This window comes from Dromiciops gliroides, chromosome 6 (assembly GCF_019393635.1).
Source record: "Dromiciops gliroides isolate mDroGli1 chromosome 6, mDroGli1.pri, whole genome shotgun sequence".
NCBI classification, from domain to species: Eukaryota; Metazoa; Chordata; class Mammalia; order Microbiotheria; family Microbiotheriidae; genus Dromiciops; species Dromiciops gliroides.
In genome coordinates, this window is record NC_057866.1 from 255473379 (window position 1) to 255495411 (window position 22033).

General features: G+C 37.4%; 1 protein-coding gene across 2 annotated transcripts in view; it reads right to left on the reverse strand.

Moving 5' to 3' along the window:
• ANXA3 (annexin A3) overlaps nt 1–22033 on the reverse strand; it is a 57959-nt gene that overhangs the window by 30209 nt on the left and 5717 nt on the right. For both annotated transcript variants that reach the window (XM_043971303.1, XM_043971304.1), the window contains exons 3-4: nt 1908–1995; nt 1413–1507 (exon numbers count right to left, since the gene is read on the reverse strand). In XM_043971303.1, the coding sequence (XP_043827238.1) occupies nt 1413–1507; nt 1908–1995 (183 nt within the window). The remainder of the gene's footprint in view (nt 1–1412; nt 1508–1907; nt 1996–22033) is intronic.

A 22033-nucleotide genomic window follows, 5' to 3' on the forward strand; every position in this document is an offset into this window, starting at 1 on the left:
CAAAATGTGGCAAATCCTCAAAGAGACAGGAGAACAAGTTCATCTTACTTTTCTCCTGAGGAACCTGTATGAAGGCCAAGAAGAAACAGTTAGAATTGAACATGGAACAACTCATTGGTTTAAGATCAGAAAAGGAGTATAAGGCTATATATTGTTACCTTATTTATGTAGCTTATATGCAAGGGGATATCATGAGAAATGCTAGGCTGGATGAACCAAAAGCCAGAATTAAGGTTGATGGGGAAAATATCAAAAATCTCAGAAATGCAGATGATACCACTCAGAAGACAGAAAGTGAAGAGGAATTAAGAAGCCTCATGATGAGGGTGAAGGGGGAGAGTGTTAATGCTGGCTTGAAACTTAACATCCGGGCAGCTAGGTAGCGCAGTGGATAAAGCACCGGCCCTGGATTCAGGAGTTCCTGAGTTCAAATCCGGCCTCAGACACTTAACAGTTACTAGCTGTGTGACTCTGGGCAAGTCACTTAACCTCAACTGCCTCACCAAAAAAAAAAAAAAAAAACAAAACAACATCCAAAAAAAAAAAAATCAAGATCCTAGGAACTGGTTCCATCACTTCCTAGCAAACAGGAGCAGAAAAAATGAAAGCAGTGTCAGATTTTATATTCTTGAACTTTTCAAAGATAACAGGGCAACTGAAGCCATAAAACTAAAAAACATATATTTGTTCCTTAGAAGGAAAGCTATGGCAAATCTGGACAGCATACTAGGGAAGAAGTGAGAAAATGCTCCTCCCTCCTTTTGTTGGAGAGCTAGAGAATGATGGGTGTGAAATGTTATAAATGTGGATAGACATACACCAGTAATATGATATGTCAGTTGGGTTTGATAACCTGCTGTGGGTTTGTTTATTTGTTTTTAAAGGAATGCTCAGTGATTAGGCTGAGGGAAGAGATCTATTCAAAATTGAATCTAATATCATAGTAAAGGGTATGGATGAAACAAATAAAATGCTGCAAAATAAAAATCACTATAACATATAACTACAGGAAGTCACAAGGATCAAAACACCAACAGAACCTCATGAAAATAAAATATGCCAACACTACCACAGCACCCTTTGGCATCAATATATGACATTCTTACTTATTTACATGTGCATTATCTTTTCCAAAAATGCGTCAGTTGAGATCATTTTTACATACAGATGATTCCAGAGCCAACTCACATTTTTATCAAAGAGTACACTAAAGGTTATGTGACTTGCTAAATAGCTCATAGTTAGTAATGGTGGAACGAGGGAAAGAACTCCCATTTCTGGATTCCCAGTCTAACGTTCTTTCCTACCACATATCAAACTTGAGATATAGGGTTTTATAGGCACATTCATTCATTACCTTCCATATCGCATATGTGATTATCTTTTCACTCATTTCCACTATTAAGTCTTACCTTTCCAGATGCTGCACGATATTCCTTGCCAATCAACTGCCTCTGTGCATGAGATCTTGCTGTCAGAATGTGAATTAGAGTTTTCTCATCGGTACCTAATTTCATGAAGAAAAATAATTGTACAAGACTTCAACTCAAGCTTGCTAAATATCTATCTTGAAAACACTGATAATGATTAATGATTATAAATAATGCAGAAACTTGAGCACTTCCAGTTTAATCTCCAAGTTTTAATCAGGCTAGTTTCATCTAGATGTTCATCTATCCATATCTTTTTTTTTCTTTGCACAAGTACAACAAAGAAAGTCATGCTTGCATTGAGGTAAAGGAGACATGTCCTTTCACAGCATAAGGATATGTCATCAGTGGGAGCAAAATAAAGGTTGTCTTTATCTGTCTAATACAGAAAATAAACTTGCCAAACAGCACCTATATAGACACCTCTGGCCTCATTAATATTGAGAGGGGTAATATAAAATGTGGAACATTACTCACCAATTCCTTGAATGGCCTTCCGGATAGTGTCAGCATCAGCAGATGGGTTAAAGCCTGCGTAATCTCGGACTGTCCCTCTGTTCCCAGTCTACAGGAGAACACAGAAAAATGAAATATTCTTTTTAGCTGCAAAGTATGTGTTTAACAAACCCTCAACCTATGCTTAACTTGGATCCTTTTTAAATTTTATTTTTTGGTCTAAAACTGTGATTTTTATCAGTGAAGGTAGGTCACAGTGAAGTACTTCTACAAAAGCAGATGCAGTGGCCACTTTACTTTTTTTTTTTTTTTGGTGGGGCAATGGGGGTTAAGTGACTTGCCCAGGGTCTCACAGCTAATAAGTGTCAAGTGTCTGAGGCCAGATTTGAACTCAGGTCCTCCTGAATCTGGGGCCCATTCTTTATCCACTGCACCACCTAGCTGCTCCCACTTTACTTTTTTTTTTTTAAGTGAGGCAATTGGGGTTAAGTGACTTGCCCAGGGTCACACAGCTAATAAGTGTCAAGTGTCTGAGGCCCGATTTGAACCCAGGTATTCCTGACTCCAGGGCTGGTGCTCTATCTACTGTGCCACCTAGCTGCCCCCCTTTTTTTCCCCACTTTACTTTTAATAGCTTTAAAGAGTAGACTTTAGGACTGAGTGGTTAAGTGACTCGGCCAAGGTCACAAGCCACCATACAGTAAATTTGGACCTTGAAGTTGTCTTCCTGACTCAAAGCTCAGTTCTCTATCCACCACACTGGTGGTGTCAAACTTGAATAAAAATAGGAGCCACTAAACTGTACATAAGGATCCCTACTGACAGCATATTGACTTTAAAAAGCCACATATTAGCATTGTCTATGGTATATTGTAGTTTTATTTATTTTGTCAAATATTTCTCAGTTTCATTTTAATCTGGTTCCCATCCCACTGAGGAATTTTGGGGGTTTGACACCTTTGTACTACACCATTTTGCCTCTTAAATACCTTCACCAAAGTTAAACATTTCTTCAGAGCAATATGTAGGATGTACCTACCACTTGTTATCATGCATGTCCAAGAATTATGAAGCCTGAATTATACATGTCATAAGCACATTTTCATTCCCTTTCTTCTATATTTAATTGGGGTAATTAGAAGGATCCTTGTATTTTTTTTTGTAAAGGATGTGTAGTATCTGCTGAGAAAGCCCCTTTGAATGGCTTTGTTGACTTTGTGAATTATTTGGCACAGCAAACAAGTGGGAAAATGGTATGCACACATTTTAAGCACCCTCCCAGACCCATGACTTACAAAAATCTAGCCAGTCGGCTAGAAAAGACTCATCCAGAGAAGAAGACAAATAAATAAACATTTTAAAGTTTCTTACTGTTAATACTGTTAATCTCTGAAAAGAGCAAGGAATTTCAAGAGGCACATTCCAAGCATGGAAACCCAGTTATACACAAGTACAGAGGTGAGAGATGGATAGTTCTCACCTACAGAGAACAATAAGGTTAGTGGTTTTACTAAATAGTTTCGTGTTTAAGTGATTTTCCTCAATGCATTTTTCTCAAAATATTGTTGATTAGGCATTATTCCACTACGTGTACCACTAGATTACAGTGTTTACTTAGACAACCCTTTTATTACCAGCTAATAATATATGTTACAGAAAAGAGGGATGAATAATTTTTTAAATTTAATTTTGAAATAGTATGCTTTTGTTTTGGGGGTTTTTTGGTGAGGCAATTGGGGTCAAGTGACTTGCCCAGGGTCACACAGCTAGTAAATGTCAAGTCTCTGAGGCAGGATTTGAACTCACATCCTCCTGAATCCAGGGCCGGTGCTCTATCCACTGTGCCACCTAGCTGCCCCTGAAATAGTATACTTTAATGACCAAGCTTGGCTACTAACAATAGAGATTAGAAATGCATGTTCCTTACGTTTTTGTACAGGTGGGAAATTAAAGGGGTTGAACACTGTGAATACTTTCAGACTTGGTTGGTGCATTGTTTGGTTTGGCTAAAATTATTTTCCTCTTTTTTATTATACTTTTTGTTATATGGAATGTCTGGCTAGGGGTAGGGAGGAGATGTATTCACAAATGAAGGTGATACAGGAACAACATTGTCTGATGATCAACTGTGATAGACTTAGCTCTTCTTAGCAATACAATGATCCAAGACAATGCCAAAAGACTCATGATGCAAAATGCTCTTCACATCCAGAAAAAGAACAATGGAGTCTGAATGCAGATTGAAGCAGACTGTTTTCACTTTTGTTGCTGTTGGGTTTTTTGTTTGCTTATTTCTTCTTTCTTGTGGTTCTTTCCTTTTGTTCTGATTCTTCTCTCACTAATGTGGAAATATGTTTAACATGATTGTAATGTAAAACCTATATCAGGTTGCTTGCTGGCTTCAGAGTGGGGGGAGAGGAAGGGAAGAAGGGAGAAAAAATTGGAGTTCAAAATCTTACAAAAACTATCTTTATGTGCAATTGTAAAAAAAAAATTTTAAATACTATTTAAATAAATGAAGGTAATATAAAATATATCAATGACATTTTTGGGGTCGGGGCAATGAGGGTTAAGTGACTTGCCCAGGGTCACACAGCTAGTTAAGTGTCAAGTGTCTGAGGCTGGATTTGAACTCAGGTCCTTCTGAATCCAGAGTTGGTGCTTTACCTACTGCACCACCTAGCTGCCCCCAATGACATTTTTAAAAAGGAAAAACAATACGTTAAAAAAAAAGGTAAGACAAATGAAAATAAATATCCATTTGATGGGTTTTCTCCATTCCTCAATCCCTTTTCATAGTGTAGCTGTTCCTTCATTAGCATAATCTGATTTCTTTTTCAAGCTGTTATAGATGTGACTTCCCTTTTATATATCTCTCTAAGGTTGACTGTTGTCTTGTATTAACATGACTTCATTTGGTCTCTCCTCAAGTGCTTAATATCATTTCTGTGAAAGGCTATTATCTTGTCATTTCAAAGTGAATAGAGAATTAATGTTCCCACAAAGACAAAAATGAGATACTATGTCTGCTCAGTCAATAGATTAAATTGAGCAATCTGTTTCAATACAATCTAATTGATGAAAAACCTAAACCAGTCAAAATACAGAATTTTAGATACTAAGGTAATTATAATTATTCAACAACCGTCTGTCAAGGTGCTCTGAACAGAGAACAGGTGAAAGGCTGGCACTGTCAATAAAATCAGTGTGGAACTAACTTACAATGGCTCCTCATACACTGCTACATCTTCCCTTTGATGATGATGTCCTATAATCTCCCTATGCTTGGGTGGTTAGGTTGTGCCTCCATCTGCATTATTTAGTCATTCTCTACTTATCTAGTACAGAATGTTACTTGGTACAAGGAAACAAAGCCATTATCAGCAGCTGGTTATTTGAAAATTATACAAGCAATGCTTCTCACTTTTTTTCCTTTTCACTGTTTTTTGCCAAACGTAACAGAATATACAGAACTAGAGAAAGAAGAGGCCACAGAAATGGGTTTTTGCTACTTGTTAGCAGTTCTGAGATTTGCATTCCATAATCCTGATACATTGTTGTGCCCTCTTCCAAAGAGCTAGAAGATAATGGCTGTTAATTGACTATATAATATAAAAGAGTCTGTTAACACCACCAACACTTCAGCTGTAGGTTTCTACTTTTGAATCATTCCTAGCCTGGAACATTCACATAATCAGGGAGGCTGGACTAATGGGGGGAGCAGATAGGGGAGCAGAAAGGGGCAGTTTTTGCCAATGGCCCCAACAATCTTTTTTTAAAATAATAATAACAATTTTTATTTACAGTTTGGGGTTCCATTTTTACCCTCCTTTCCTCTCTCCCCTCTCTCTGAGGCTGACAAAGAATCATATATGGGTTATACATGTATGATTATATAAAACATTACCATATTTGTCATTTTGTATAAGAAAACTTGATTAAAAGAAAAAATGAAAGAAAATTAATAATAGCATGCTTCAGTCTGTTCCATTTTAATATCAGTTTTTTCTTTGGAGGTGAATAGTATGTTTCATCAATAATCCTTTGGGATTGTCTTGGATCTTTGTATTATTGTGAACAATATTGCTGTCTCTGTGTACAGTGTTCTCTTGGTTCTGCTCACTTCACAATATATCATTTCATACATGTCTTTCCAGATCTTTCTGAAGTCATCCTGCTTGTCATTTCTTATAGCACAATAATATTCCATCACTATCATATACCACAGTTTGTTTAGCCATTCCCCAATTGATGGGCATTACTTTGATTTCCAATTCTTAGCCACCACAAAAAGAACTGCTATAAATATTTTTAAAAATAGGGGTTTTTTTCCTCTTTTTAGGGATGTCTTTGGGATATAAACCTAGCAGTGGTATTGCTGGATAAAAGGGTATGCACAGTTCCCTAGCCCTTTGGGCATAGTTCCAAACTGCTATCCAGAATGGTTGGATCTGTTCACAACTCCACCAACAGTGGATTAGCCTCCCAGCTTTCCCACATCCCCTCCAACATCCAATGTTTTCTATTTTTGTTATATTTGCCATTCTGATGGGTATGAGGTGATACGTCAGAGTTGTTTTAATTTGCATTTCTCTGATCAATAATGATCTAGAGCATTATTTCATATGATTATAGGTAGGTTTGATTACTTTGTCTGAAAACTGCCTGTTCATATCCTTTGACCATTTATCAATTGGGGAATGACTTGTATTTTGATAAATTTTACTCAATTTTCTATATATTTGAGAAATGGAGCCCTTATCAGAGATATTTGTTTCAAAAATTCTTTGCCAGTTTTCTACTTCCCTTGTAATCTTGGTTACATTAGTTTCGTTTGTGGAAAAGCTTTTTAATTTTACATAAGCAAAATTATCTATTTTACATTTTGTAATGTTCTCTATATCTTCTTTGGTCCTAAATTCTTCCCCTGCCCATAAATCTGACAGATAAATGATTCCATACTCCCTTAATTTGCTTTTGGTATCATCCTTTATGTGTAAATCATGTACCTATTTTGACCTTATTCTAGTATATAGGATGAGATATTGGTCTAACAATTTTTCCCTTCTAAAGCTGTCTTTGGGCAATAGATAAAAGCAGAGAGGAAGGACTCAGAGCCTCTGGACTGGTATTACAGCTATTTTTTTAGAATATTGACAAATGCAGACTGAAGTAGCCCACAACATATAACCAATCCACTGAATGGCTCCCATTCCATGCCTTACATTTAAATAGCTTAAGGTATTATACTACATGTTTCTCTAAGTTCTGATTAAAACCTTTAATCTTTTCATACTAAAGTAGATTGTCATATAAAAAAGAAAATATATTAACTACTCCTATCCTATATTGTGCTATATATCTACTTGTCCATATTATATATCATGAGATGACATAGATTGTCTCCTGTGCTATGCTAACAGTATCAGAACATCTGTTCTCCTAGTTAGCTTTTGTCATGTATCTTTGTTTCCTTATATTACACATCTCCCTGGGTAGGTTTAATGCAACAGGAAATAATGCAAACCGTCTGAGGACATAGAAAACACCAAGTCATTTGGCAATGATGACCCTCTGTCAACAGCTCCTTCTCTGACAAAACCTTCTGAGCCCATCCCTATTCTCTCGACCATGCCTCTTCTCAGAAATTCCAGGACCACATTGTTCAATAATGTGACCTCTCTCTCACCCATTTTCTCACTTCTGCCCAAAGCAGAGGTCTTAGAAAGAAGGCTGTGTGCCTGGATTCATGAATCTGTTATGAATGGACTTGGACCTTCTCAGTGAGATCCAATGGAAAGAGCCGGGAGCAGCAACAGAAGACAACCAGGAGCTTTGTTGTTCTAACTCCAGAGTTGGGTGGTAGATCCAGAGTGAACTGAGGAGGGCACCTACAACAAGACATGGGGCTGACCTTCAGCTATGAGCTAGAGTAAGGAGCAGGCATGGATCTAGCTCAGACCTGGCCTGAAGATGTGCACTGGGAAAGGTTCAAGAGGAACAGTATCTGTGTGCACCAACCCCCTAATGATAGGGCCACAGATTTAATACTCAGTCTCATCCAAGACCTGTCTCTGAATGACCAGGATAGGGGAGGCTTCCATTCTGTTACTCTGAACCTGCTGACCTCTCCCACTAGCTGACAGGGGCAAAGGCCAGCAGAAATTAGAAAGCATGGGAACAAATGGAGACTTTCTTAAAATGATAAGTAGTAACTATCTAAAACTATTAGCAAATATTACCTGTAATGGGGATAAACTGAAAGACTTCTCACTAAGATCAGGGTTAATTAAGGAGGCCCATTATCACTACTATTATTCAATATTGTGCTAGAAATGCTAGCTGTAGCAATAAGACAAGAAAAAGTAATTAAAGGAATAAAACTAGGTAATGAGGAAACAAAACTATTACTCTTTGCAAATGATAAGATGGAATACTTAGAGAACCCTAGAGAATCAACTAAAAAAAAAAAAAAACTAGTTTAGGGGCAGCTAGGTGGTGCAGTGGATAGAGCACCGGCCCTGGAGTCAGGAGGACCTGAGTTCAAATCCGACCTCAGACACATAACACTTAATAGCTGTGTGCCCCTGGGCAAGTCACTTAATCCCAACTGCCTCACTAAAACAAAACAAAACAAACAAACAAACAAAACTAGTTGAAACAATTAACAACTTTAGCAAAGTTGCAGGGTATAAAACAAATTCATACAAATCATCAGCATTTCTATATACTACCAACAACTCCTATCAGGAAGAAATAGAAAGAGAAATCCCATTTAAAATAACTACAGACAATACAAAATACTTGGGAGTCTACCTGCCAAGACAAACCTGGGAACTATATGAACATAATTATAAAACCCTTTTCACACAAATAAAGACAGATATAAACAACTGAAGAATATTAACTGCTTTTGAGCAGACTGAGCCAATATAATAAAAATGTCAATATTTTAAGTTAATTTACTTATCCCATTCCATACCAATCAAACTATGAAATAGTTATTTTATAGAGCTAGGAAAAAAAAAATTCATCTGGAAGAACAAAAAGTCAAGGATTTCAAGGGAATCAACTGAAAAAAATGTTAAGGAAGTTGACTTATCAGTACCAGATTTCATACTAGGTTTCAAAGCAGTAATCATCAAAGCAATCTGGTACTGGCTAAGAAATTGAGTGGTGGATCAGTGGGATAGTTTAGGTACAATACACAGTAGTAAATGGCCAGAATAATCTAATATTCGATAATGCCAAAGATCCAAGCTTTGGGGATAAGTTACTATATGACAAAAATTGCTGGGAAAACTAGAAAGCAGTTTGATAGAAACTAGGCATAGACCATTATCCCACAAAATATATAAAAATAATGTCAAATTGGATAAATGATTTAGAAATAAAGGATAATATCATAAGTAAATTAGGGGAACATGGAAAATTTACCTGGCAGATATATGGATAAAGAAAGAGTTTATGACTAAACAAAAGATAGAGAAGATCATGAGAAGTAAAATGGATACTTTTGATTACATGAAATTTAAAAAAAGGTTTGCACAAACAAAACTAAGGCAGCCAATTTAGAAGTAAAGCAAGAAATGGGGGGAGGGTGTTATAACAAGTTTCCCTGATAAAGGCTTCATTTCCCAAATATACAATTAAGTCAAATTTATAAAAATAAAAGTAATTTTCCAGTTGACAAATGGCCAAAGGATGTAAACAGGTAATTTTCAGAAGAAGAAATTAAAGCTATTTAGAGTCACATAAAATACTGTAAATCATTCCTGATTAGAAAAATGAAAATGAAAACAACTTTGAGATACCACTCACACCTATCAGATGGCTAACATAAAAGAAAAGACAAATGACAAGCATTGAAGCGGATGTGGAAAAATAGGACACTAATATACTGTTGGTAGAGTTGTAAACTGGTCCAATCATTGTGGATGACAATTTAGGAACTAAACCCAAAGGGGTATAAAACTGTGCAAACCCTTTGACCAGCAATACCACTACTAGGTCTGTATCCCAAGGAGCTAGAGAGAGAGAGAGAGAGAGAGAGAGAGAGAGAGAGAGAGAGGAGAGAGAGAGAGAGAAGGACATATTTGTACAAAAATATTTGTAACAGCTCATTTTTGTAGTGGTAAAGAATTGGAAATTGAAGAGATGTCAATCAATTGGGGAATGGTTTGAACAAGTTATAATATATGAATGTGATGAAATACTATTGTGCTCTAAGAAATGACAAGCAAGATAGATTTAGAAAAATCTTGTGAATACCTAGATGAAAAAAAAAATAGAAAAGAAAATGATAATACTTAAATGTAGACCTTTCAGACATAAAATAATTCAAAAAGAAGGAAATGAAAGTCCTGAGTAAGAATTTGAGAAAAGTTGAATATGCTGGATTTCTAGCGATTATTAAATGGAAATAAAAAGGAAAATAAAAAAATCTTACTACTGCATGCTATGTAGTACTGGCTTCTTATAAAACAACACCATATTAGGGCATAAAAGCCTCATAAATTCAGAAAAACAGAAATATTAACCACACCTTTTAGTGACCATAATGTATAGGTTTCCACCTGGAGATAATCTGCTTTCAGTTACATCAAACAATCCAGGATATGTACTTGTTATTAGCCTTTAGTGTTGCACAGTGAGGTGTCATCTGTTTGTTCCCAATATATAACAAGAAGAGAATTATCACCTATTTATAATATTCTCTGAGGCTATATATAAATCTTTTTTTCCTTGTTTGGTAAGGAAACTATTAATCTTTGTATAGTTGCCTTAGGTTGATGGATCCTGTGTTTCATTAATATTATACAGATTTTGAAAAGGATGTTTTCCAAATCTGTTGTGGATCATTTTATAGGTTCATACTAAATAAGCAGTGCCTGAAGAAGACCAAAGTATTTGTTGCTATTCTCTTCATCTATTAGTCCATTCCAACTTTCAGATTCAAACTGGAAGCTTTCATTCTCTTTTCTGGGCCTACCTTAAGAAATTTGTGCTTAGTGCTTACTGAGTCCAATTGATATATTTTGCTGCTTTTTTTTTTTGCAGGACAATGAGGGTTAAGTGACTTGCCCGAGGTCACACAGCTAGTAAGTGTCAAGTATGTGAGGTCAGATTTGAACTCAGGTCCTCGTGAATCCAGGGCTGATGCTTTATCCACTGTGCCACCTAGCTGACCCACTGCTTGTTATTTCTTATAGCACAATAATGTTCCATTACAATCATATACTACGGCTTGTTTAGCCATTCCCCAATTGATGGACATCCATTTGATTTCCAATTTTTAGCCACACCAAAAATAGCTGCTATAAATATTTTTTGTACAAATAGGACAAGACTACATTTGTAACATGGAAATAATTTTGTAGGATTACTTCTTTTCCTATTTTTCCCAAACAGTTTATGCACTATCCAAGTTAATTGTTCTTTGATATTTTAATATCATTGGAGAAAGATTTCACAAGTGGAGAGCCATATAGTGTTTTTAGTAGAATCATATAGTTTAATTTCATCCTTTTACATCAAGTGATTAATAAGACATCCTGTTTTGATTTCTTCTTTAATGTGGAAGTCACATTTAGTTCTGTTTAAAGAGATATTAACGGATTTAAGACTAAGATGATAGTAGACTTAAGGCAGAACCTCAATGGACTTCAATAGTCTTTGTGAGAAATTGTTTTATATGAATTATTGTTGACATTTTTGTGTTGGTGGCACGTTTTAAATAGAGAATGGTCTTCCAGAGGGAAAGTGGAATAACAATAGCAGTTAATATGTATGTAGCATAAGGTCTATAAAGTGCTTGGCACATATGCCAACTCATTTATTTTGGGCAACATCCCTGGAAAGTAGGTGCTATTGTTATCCCCGTTTTGTAGATGAGCAAACTAAGGACATAGAACAAATAAGTTACTTGCCCAGGGTCATATGGTTAGGGGAATGTCTGAATCAGGATTTGAATTTAAGTCTTTCTGACTGCAAGCCCTGTACCACTTTGTTGTCTTATCAAGGTAAACAAGGAACACTCTCAAGGAAAAAGCATAAAACATCTGATACTAATTCTAGATGGGTTTTTTTTCCTCAACCTTCACCCCTAAATCTTGTGAGACAGGCACTATAGGTACTACCCCCATTGAACAGGTGGGAAAACTGAGGTTTAGAAAAATCAAGTGAGGGGCAGCTAGATGGCACAGTGGATAGAGCACCGGCCCTGGAGTCAGGAGTACCTGAGTTCAAATCTGGCTTCAGACACTTAACACTTACTAGTTGTGTGACTCTAGGCAAGTCATTAACCCCAACTCCCTCACTAAAAAACAAAAAAAAAAAAATAGAAAAGTCAAGTGACGTGCTGATGGTAAAATAGTGGCAGAAGTCAGATTTTAATGCAGATGTACCTAACCCCGAAAATCTATCCATCAATCACTCTATCTACCCTGTCTTAAATTAGCAAAATTGTTCCTTAGATAGAGTTACAAAATCAGAGAATGTTAGAGTTGAAAGAGACCTTAATCAACAAGTCCAATATTTCATTCTCATTTTGTTGATGAAGAAAATAAGGCTTGGGAAAGTTAAATAATTAAATAAAAAACTAGATAGCCTCACTCCTTCAGAGTTCTTTCTATTATGCCATATTGGTTGCAAAATGTTTGAAATATTTATAACATGTTATGCCCAAAAAATTAATGGTAAAAGGGCATCTCTTAATTTTTGACTCTGGATGCTTTTAGCAACACCCCCCCCCCCCCCCGCTCCGAGGAAAAAAACCACCCAAACCCACCTAACAAATCATAAATTCCTTTCTGTGTGAGGAGGAAGGAGAGATAACTGATGAACTCATTGTTTCAGGAATGTTGGCTGATTGAAAAGCAAACAAAGCTTTTTGCACTGCTGTCTTCTCTCTTGCTCACTATCATGCCGGATCTCAGAGCCAGCTTTTAGCCTCTATTCACTGTAAAGTAAATTCCTGGATAGCACATTCCTGAGATCACTGGATTCTCATGTAGTGACCTAAGTTGGTATTATTCCCAGAAACAATCATTTAAAATAAAATCATATTTAGGCAAAGCTCCACCTTCTTTACACCAGAACTCTCCATGCTCTAGGGAAAATACTGAAACTGGAGCCAAAAATAAATAAATAAATAAATAAACTAAGGAATGCATGAGAGAGTAACAGCTAAGGCTCTTTTTTATTCTTGAAGACATAGCTTCTCTCCCCTCTCCACCGATCTCTAAATTGTCTTTTTAGATTAATTTTTTTTTTGAGACAAAGAGTGCATCTCAGGCAGGTTTGATGAAGGTGGAGGGGAAGGCTCATATAGGGTAGCAAAAAGATTGTTGGATTTGAAATCAGAGGACCTGTATTTGAAGACTATTCCTTCAACTTGAAGCCATTGTAACTTGGGCAAGTCACTGCATCCATTCATGCAACAAATATTTATTAAGCACCTACGATGGGTCAGGAACTTTGCTAAATACTGGGGATACAAAAAGAGTCAAAAGATAATTCCTGCCCTTAAGGAACTTACAGTCTAATGGAGGAGACAAACAAATATTTGCAGAACAACTATATACAGGATAAGTAGGAAATAATTAAAAGAGAATGCACTGGAATTAAGAGTGCTTAGGGAAGCCTTCCTAGACCTCTATTTTCTCATCTGAAAAATAAGGAGACTAGACTATATAATCACTACAGCATCTCTGTAACATGTCTTTTTTTAGTGAGGCAATTGGGGTTAAGTGACTTGCCCAGGGTCACACAGCTAGTAAGTATTAAGTGTCTCAGGCCGGATTTGAACTCAGGTACTCCTGAATCCAGGGCCAGTGCTTTTTCCACTACACTACCTAGCTGCCCATCACATGTCTTCTTAAACCTCAGTTTCCTCATTTTTAAATGGGGATAATAATAGTACCTACCCCACAGAATTGTTGCAAGGATCAAATGAGCTAACACATGAAATGCTCTTGGTCAGTGTTAAAAGTAATGGTGAGGGGCAGCTAGGTGGCACAGTGGATAGAGCACTGGCCCTGGAGTCAAGAGTAGCTGAGTTCAAATCCGGCCTCAGACACTTAACACTTACTAGCTGTGTGACCCTGGGCAAGTCACTTAACCCCAATTGCCTCAATTAAAAAATAAAGTAATGGTGAAATAAAGGTAGAATTCACCTGTGCTCTCACACATTTCCCTCCAAACAACTCAAAAATAATACCTTAAAACACATTCTAGAGTGGCAGAACCAACAAAATGATGAGGTGAAACAATTTTCTAGCACAAAACAACTTATCTCTCTCCTGGGTTGTTAGATTATTTTGTAAAATTTTCTGTTTCTGCAACAATGTATCATGTCTACATAATGTCTTGGTGCAGACTCTATGAAGCAATTTTTAAGTTGATATGCCTATATTTAGAAAGGGGGATAGTAGCTTCCCATTATTGCCTCTCTCTAGAGAAAAAACACAGAGAGAGAGAAATAGGGGGCTCTAAGGGGCTTTAAGACTTTGAGATCAGATCACTAGGAGAGAGACTTATCACTGAACATTCCAGGAAAATGATTTATTGCTGAACCCAATTACCGGATTTTGCTCAAATTAGATGTCTGTAAAGAGTATAAAAACTGCTTGGTTTCCTAATCCCGGTGTGTCACACCTCCTGGTTGTCCCAGTGAGTGTGTTACACCTTTCTTTTGAAAGAAATAAAATCAGTGCTTTGGCCTCCTTTCTCCTCGAGTCTCTATTACAGGAGTAAGTGGGTGTACTTCCCATCCCACTCAAAAGGGTGAGAAGGAGCATTACCACACTAAAACTTGTGACTATAGATAAGCAGGGATCCAGGTCACAGTTCAAGAGAGTGCTTGTGGTCACTTACAAACCAGAGGACAGGCAAGGAGAACAGTGACCTTAAAATGAAGAATTGGTCAAATGGAAAAGAAAGTACAAAAGTACACTGAAGAAAATAATTCTTTAAAAACTAGAATTGGAAAAAAAAATTAGAATTGGGCAAGTGGAAGCTAATAACTCCATGAGACATCAAGAAACAATCAAAAGAATGAAAAATAGAAAAAAATGTGAAATATCTGATTGGAAAAACAATTGACCTAGAAAATAGATCCTGGAGAGATAATTTAAGAATTATTGAACTATTAGAAAGCCATGATCAAAAAAAAAAAAAAGAGCCCAGACATCATCTTTCAAGAAATTATCAAGGAAAACTGCCCTGATCCCTAGAAGCAAAGAGTAAAATAGACATTTAAAGAATCCCCTGATCACTTCTTAAGAGAGATCTCAAAATGAAAACTCCCAGGAATAGTATAGCCAAATTCCAGATCTCCCAGGCCAAGGAGAAAATACTTCAGGAAGCCAGAAACAATTTAAGTATTGTGGAGCAACAATCAGGAAAACACAAGATTCAGCAACTTCTACATTAAAGAATTAGAGGGCTTTGAATATGACATTCTGGAAGGCAAAGGAGCAAGGATTACAACCAAGAACCACCTACCCAGTGAAACTGAGTATAATTTTTCAGGGGCAGATGGATATTTAATGAAATATAGGACTTTTAAGCATTCCTCATGAAAAGACCAGAGATGAATAGAAAATGTGATTCTCAAATACAAGATTGGAGAAAACATAAAAAGGTAACAGGAAGTAGAAAGCTTAAGGGATTCAATAAATTTAAACTGATTACATTCCTACACAGTAAGATGATACTTGTAACTCTTAAGAACTTTATCATTATTATGGCTATTAGGAGTATACATAAACAGAGGGCATGGATATGAGTTAACTATGATGGGATGATATCCAAAATAAATAAATAAATGCATAAATACATAAATAAGGGATGAGAAAGATGAATGCATTAGAAAAAAGGAAGGGAGAAATAGAATGGAATAAATTATCTCATATAAAAGAACAAGAAAGGGCTTTTACAGTAAAGGGGAAGATTTTGGGTGTGCAATGCTTGACCTTTACTTTCACTGAAATGAGCTCAAATTGGGAATAACACACTGAGGTGGATATGGAAATCTTTCTTATCTTATAATGAAATAGGAGAAGAAGGGATTAAGAAATGGGTGGGGGTGGGGAAGAACAGAAGGGGAAGTGGTGTTCAGAACAAAACACTGGTGAGGGGGAACAGGGTGAAAGGAGAAAAAATAAGGATAGACAGGGGGAATAATAGGATGGAAAGAAATGCAAAGTAATAATAACTATGAATGGAAACTAAAGCAGATAGCAGAGTGGATTAAAAAACAAAATCCTCCAATATGTTGTTTACAAGAAACACACTTGAAGCAGAGAGATACATACAGGAGCTGAAGCACAGTCTATTATGCAAAAAAAGCAGGTGGCAATCATGATCTCAGACCAGGCAAAAGCAAAAATAGATCTAATTAAAATCGACAAACAAGGAAATTACATATTGCTAAAATGGTACTACAGACAATGAAATAATATCAATACAAAACATATATTTGCCAAAAAGTAGAGCATCCAAATTTTTAAAGAAGTTAAATGAGTTACAGGAAGAGACAGACAATGAAACTATACTAATGGGGGATCTCAAATTTTCCCTCTCAGAACTAGATAAATCTAAGCAAAAAAATAAATCAATAAACAAGAAAGAAGTTAAGGAGATGAACAGAATTTCAGAAAAGTTAGAAATGATAGACCACTGGAGAAAACTGAATAGTAATTCAAATGAATATACCTTTTTCTCAGTGGATACAGGAGGACCTGAATTCAAATCCAGCCTCAGACACATTTACTAGCTGTGTGACCCTGGGCAAGTCACTTAACCCTCATTGCCCCACAAAAACAAACAAACAAAATCCCTCAAAATGAAAGGTAGAAAGGTAGAAATTCTTTTGAGATAATTATTGTAAGATCATAATGCAATAAAATTAGATTCATCAAAGAGCAGTGGAAACAGACTAAAAATTAATTGGGAACTACTCTAATGCTAACCAATGAGTGGGACAAAAACCAAATTATAGAAACAATAAATAATTTCATTAGAGAGTGGCAGCAATGAGACAACATACTAAAATTATGGGATGCAGTCAAAGCAATATTATGGGGAAAATTTATATCTGTAAATGCTTACATCAATAAAATTGAGAAAACATCAATGAATTGGGCAGACAACTAAAAATACAATAGAAAAAGAACAAATTAATAATCTCCAATTAAATACTAAATTGGAAATACTGAAAATCCAAGGAGAAATTAATAAAATGAAAGTAAGAAAACCATTGAGTTAAGAAATTAAAAAAGAGCTGGGTTGTTGTTTTTGTTTTGTTTTAAATTCTTAAAGGAAATTTTTTTTTGTAAATAGTATTTTTTTCCAATTACATGTAAAGATAGTTTTCACCATTCATAAGAAGTGGTTTTATGACAAAGAAACAACAAAATAGATAAAACACTGGTTGGTTTGATTTTTTAAAAAAAGAAAGAAGAAAATCAAATGACCAGTATCAGAAATAAAAAAGGCAAACTTGCCACCAATGAAGAGGAAATTAAAGCAATTATTAGGAGCTATTTTGCCCAACCAAGGAAAGAATAAGTTAAAAGATTAATTATTCCTGTCACCAGAAAGTATTTTAAAAATCCAGAAAGACATCCATTGGGTTAAAACAACAAGAAAGACCATTAACAGATTTCTTTTTAAAAATTAAGATGATTTTAAACATTAAGATTAAAATATAAATTAAAGAAACAGGAGAAGTAATGATAAAAGAGCAGGTTTGAAACATCACAGCTAAATCCTAAAATCTCAATCTTATTTCTGGTGAACTGGTGAAGGGGAGAAGGGAAGGAGAGGATAGAGGAGAATATATGATGTTCCCTAATCAAGTGACAGATAAGCAATGAAAGCAAGAGAATTCCTCTAGTCTCTGAGAAAGAAGAAAGGTGGAGGTCGTGAAGGAGGAACTCTCAACCCTGTGATGGGAAAGGGTCCTGTTGAAGAGCACTCCCATGTGGGGAGAAGTACAGTTTATAATGAGAGATGGGGACTTTACAATGGATTTAAGCTGTAGAGAGTGTGTGCACAGGGAGAACACTTCCTCTGAGAGTGTTATACCTCCATGTATAACATGCTGTCTCAGGAGAAAGAAAATTAGCACTTAAGTGGGCAACCAGAATTGACAAGGGTGAGAGGGCACTGATCCAAAGAGGAAATTCCACGACAAATGGGAATGAAACCTTTCCTCATTCTTACTAGCTTCTAGTTCCTTTCCACCTTTACAAGTTATTCTGTATTTATGAATTTATTTTGTATAATAAACTTTAGTTATCTCCTCTGATAAAATGTCAGCTGCTTGAAGGCAAGGATTATTTTATTATCTCTAGCTCCTAATGCTTAGCCATAAATACTTGCTAACTGATTGATTTAAAGCAGGATGGTTTGCTATTCGACTCTACAGTGTAAGTTCTATGGGTTGCCAGCGACTTGGTTGTGCCTCGAGTCCATAACATCTGGGGAGAGGTTTTTTCGTTTTTGCTGCAATGTGAACATTTCAGTACTTAAATGGCTGTTTCCAAACTACCAGGAAGCAAAATGGTTCATATAAAATCTGATCAAACATAGTGAGTCTCATTAGGAAATACCCTAGAATGAGTGTTTGAAACGTGTCAGTAGTGAGGAATCGAGAAGGGAATTGGCACCACTCTGACTAGAGTACAGGGCTGAATGTGATTCGAGAAGGATGCGAGAATGGGGTAAAAAAATTAAGGTGGGCCTGGTCAGCTCATTCCTACAAGGGTGCCGTCATTGCCCAAATATCTCCTTGACCATTTTACAAAGCACGAGGGAGGAACTCAGCATCCTTCCAGTATTGACAAACTAGAAAGGAGAGGCTGCACCTGTGACTTGGCGAGAGCTCAGGGGAGATGCTAGAAATGCTTCTACATTCTGCAAATTTGGGGACAGTGGCCCCAAAAGCTCCACTGTGAATCTTGCCCCTCCCAAAAGCTCCAATGACTGGGCAAGATGGAGAAAATGATTTACTAAACTAATAACAATAATAATAACGATAATAATAAAAAATAACAAATCCCAAAGTTCATCTCAACTGCTTTCTTGATTTTCTAAATGGAGAGGGGATGTCTCAGGGTAGCCTGACTATGTCTTTCTATAGCCCTACTTGTGATGGCAATCCAGTACCACTGGCCTTCTTGCTGTTCCTGCCAAAGGTTATTCCCCGTCTCCTGACTCAATGCTTTTTCACTGGCTTCCCCCCATTTCTGGAAGCTACAATGCTCTCCTTCCTCACCTTTTATAGGAGGCCTTTTCTGGTCCCTTCTTCCTATTGCCCCCACGGCTAGTGCTTTCCCTCTGAGTTTCCCTTCTATTTATGGGGCAGTTTCTCATATATGGGGCAGTTAGGTGGCTCAGTGGATAGAGCACCAGCCCTGGATTCAGGAGGACCTGAGTTCAAATCCGGCCTCAGACACTTAACACTTACTAGCTATGTGACCCTGGACAAGTCACTTAACCCCACTTGCCTCACTAAATAATAATAATAATAATAATAATAATAATAATACATATAGACCTTGTATGTACAAGGACTATATCCTATCTTTCCCATTTCCCCTGAGCGCAGGGACTGTATTTTTGCTTCTCCCCCACCCCCTCTCTTTGGATTTAAAGCAGGAAGGGACCTTAGAGACCAGCTAGTCTAATCCTCTCATTTCACAGATGAGGTTCAGTTGCCAGATCATGGCAATTCTCCAGCCTCTTGCACCCCATCCTTTTCTCTCCACTCACAAAGCCACCCCCACAGGCTAGGCCTTTGCCACCTATTGCCTGAATTATCTCCATAGGCTCTTTGTTTGTCTTCCTGAAGGCTCTTTCCATTCCGCTCCACCCTCCTCCCCACCCACAGCTGCCAAAGTGATTGTCCCCAAAGCACAGGGCTGACCCTGTCACTCTTCTCTTCCCCATTCTCTGCAGGATCAAATACAAACTTCTCTGTTTAGCATTCAACGTCTTTCAGAGCCCAGTTCCGATCTGTCTTTTTCAGGCTCGTACATGACTCCCCTTGGCTCACTCTTCTCTAGCCAAACTAGCTACCTCACTATCCCTCATATGTACTTTCCATCATTTGTTCCATCCTCTGAACGCATTCCCTCCTCAATGGCACCTTCAAAGCCGAGCTTATGCATCTCTTCCACAAGGACTTTCCTACTGGAACTTCATGATTTATCTTGTAATTAGTGTGTGTGTGTGTGTGTGTGTGTGTGTGTGCATGTGCGCGCACATACAATTGTCTCCCCCGAGAGAACCCAAGCTTCTCCAGGGCAGGCACTGTTCCATGTTTATTTCTGTATCCCCAACACCAAGCACAGTTGCCTGGCACATAGTAGGTATGCAATCAATGGTCCTGATTAGTCCAAGCTCACACCCATAGTAAGTGGCAGAGCTGGGATTTGAACTCAGGTCCTATAACAATCACTCTGTCCCTCTTTAAGTCCCTTGACCTCTCAAGGCTTTGATTTCTTCAATCCTGAACTAGGGATCCTTGCATTATCTGCCTCATGGTGTCATGAGGAATAAATTATGTTTTATGAAACCTTGAAGTGCAATGGAAGCAGATGAGATGATCATAGTATCCCAGAATCATTGGGTTGTAGAGTCGGAGCTGGAAGGGACCTTGCAGGCCATCAGCACCACCCTTTCATTTTAGAGATGAGGAAACTGAGGCTTCAAAAGGTTTTGTGACTTGTCCTAGCAAGTGACAATGATGGCAGTGGCCGTGAAGGCAGTTTGGGCTCCTGTGGGGTGGCCTTAGATTGATTTGGACAGCCACTAACCCAAAAAGATTAAGAACTGTGTGATGAATTCATTTGAATCCTTCCTTCAAAGCCTCCTCTGTCACTCCCAGCTTTCTCCAAGCTTCTTCCTAGCCCCTGCCTCATGATCATCTGTGACATTTTCCTGGACTTGAAGTCTGGACCCAACACTTCTTCAACTTCCTGTATGGACCCTTTGTGTAATTGTCTAAGCTTTGCTCTTTTCCAATATTTACCCAACGAAGAAACATTGCTTGTAGGTACACCAGACAGGAAGCTGCAACCACCCTGATAAGAAAAGTCCTAATCAAAATGGGAAAATGCCCCTCTTAGCTGGACCATGAAAAAAAAAGCAAAGTCTATGTAAAGCCATTGATTATATAGATCTTTCAGCCCCGGGGTAAAAGACACTAGAACCCAAAGGGAACATTTAGTGTATGCATACGCATATAACATAGTCAGTGTTTGGGTATAAGTTTTAAATTAGCCATATGGACAGAAAGTAGCCTAGGTGGTGCAGTGGTTAGAGCGCCAAGCCTGGAATGAGGAAGACTCAACCTCTGGAGTTCAAATACGAACTCAGACACTTACTAAAGTGCTCACACTCTCTCTCCCTTCTCTCTCTCCTTCCCTCCCTTCTTTCTCTCCCCCTCTTCTCTTCTTTCTCCCTCTCCCTCTCTTTATTTCTTCCTCTCTCTCTCATCCTCCCTCTCTCTGTGAATCATTTTTTTATTATTTTGTACATACACTTATTCATTTGTGTAATGTTCTATTTCTCCCTCAAACTGTACTCCCTCAAATGTAAGCCCTTTCAGGTCATTCCAATCATTACAGGACCTTCACATCTACCTCATGACTTGTGTTGAAATTGAATGGAAACTTGAGGTGTTTTGAAAGGCATAGGGAACATGAGGAGATACAGGATAGGTAAAGCTAGTCGGAAGGGAAGAAAGGGGGACAGCCACTTGGTTATGATTCAACCCGAGTGTTTAGGCATCAGTATATTCTGAGACAAGGAGAGTAGACCCCCCAAGGGTGGGGTATCCAGGGTATGCACAAAGGAAGGAGAAGCCACGAAGAGAAATCTTTTCTGCTTCACAATTTGATCTGCACTGGCCTTGTCCATGTCAATAATGGTACAAGTGTTCTTAGTGGTGTCATTACCCAACTAACCACAGATCATAATTCAACGAATAGAATTAGAAAAATTTCAATTGTGTTTGACCACTATACATGTGCAAACCTAAGAAAAATGGAGACAGTGACAAAATTTGTTATGCTCCATCCCCTAAACCTTACTGACTCTAATGTAAGGTGAAAGGAATCCAATAATAAAGCTTG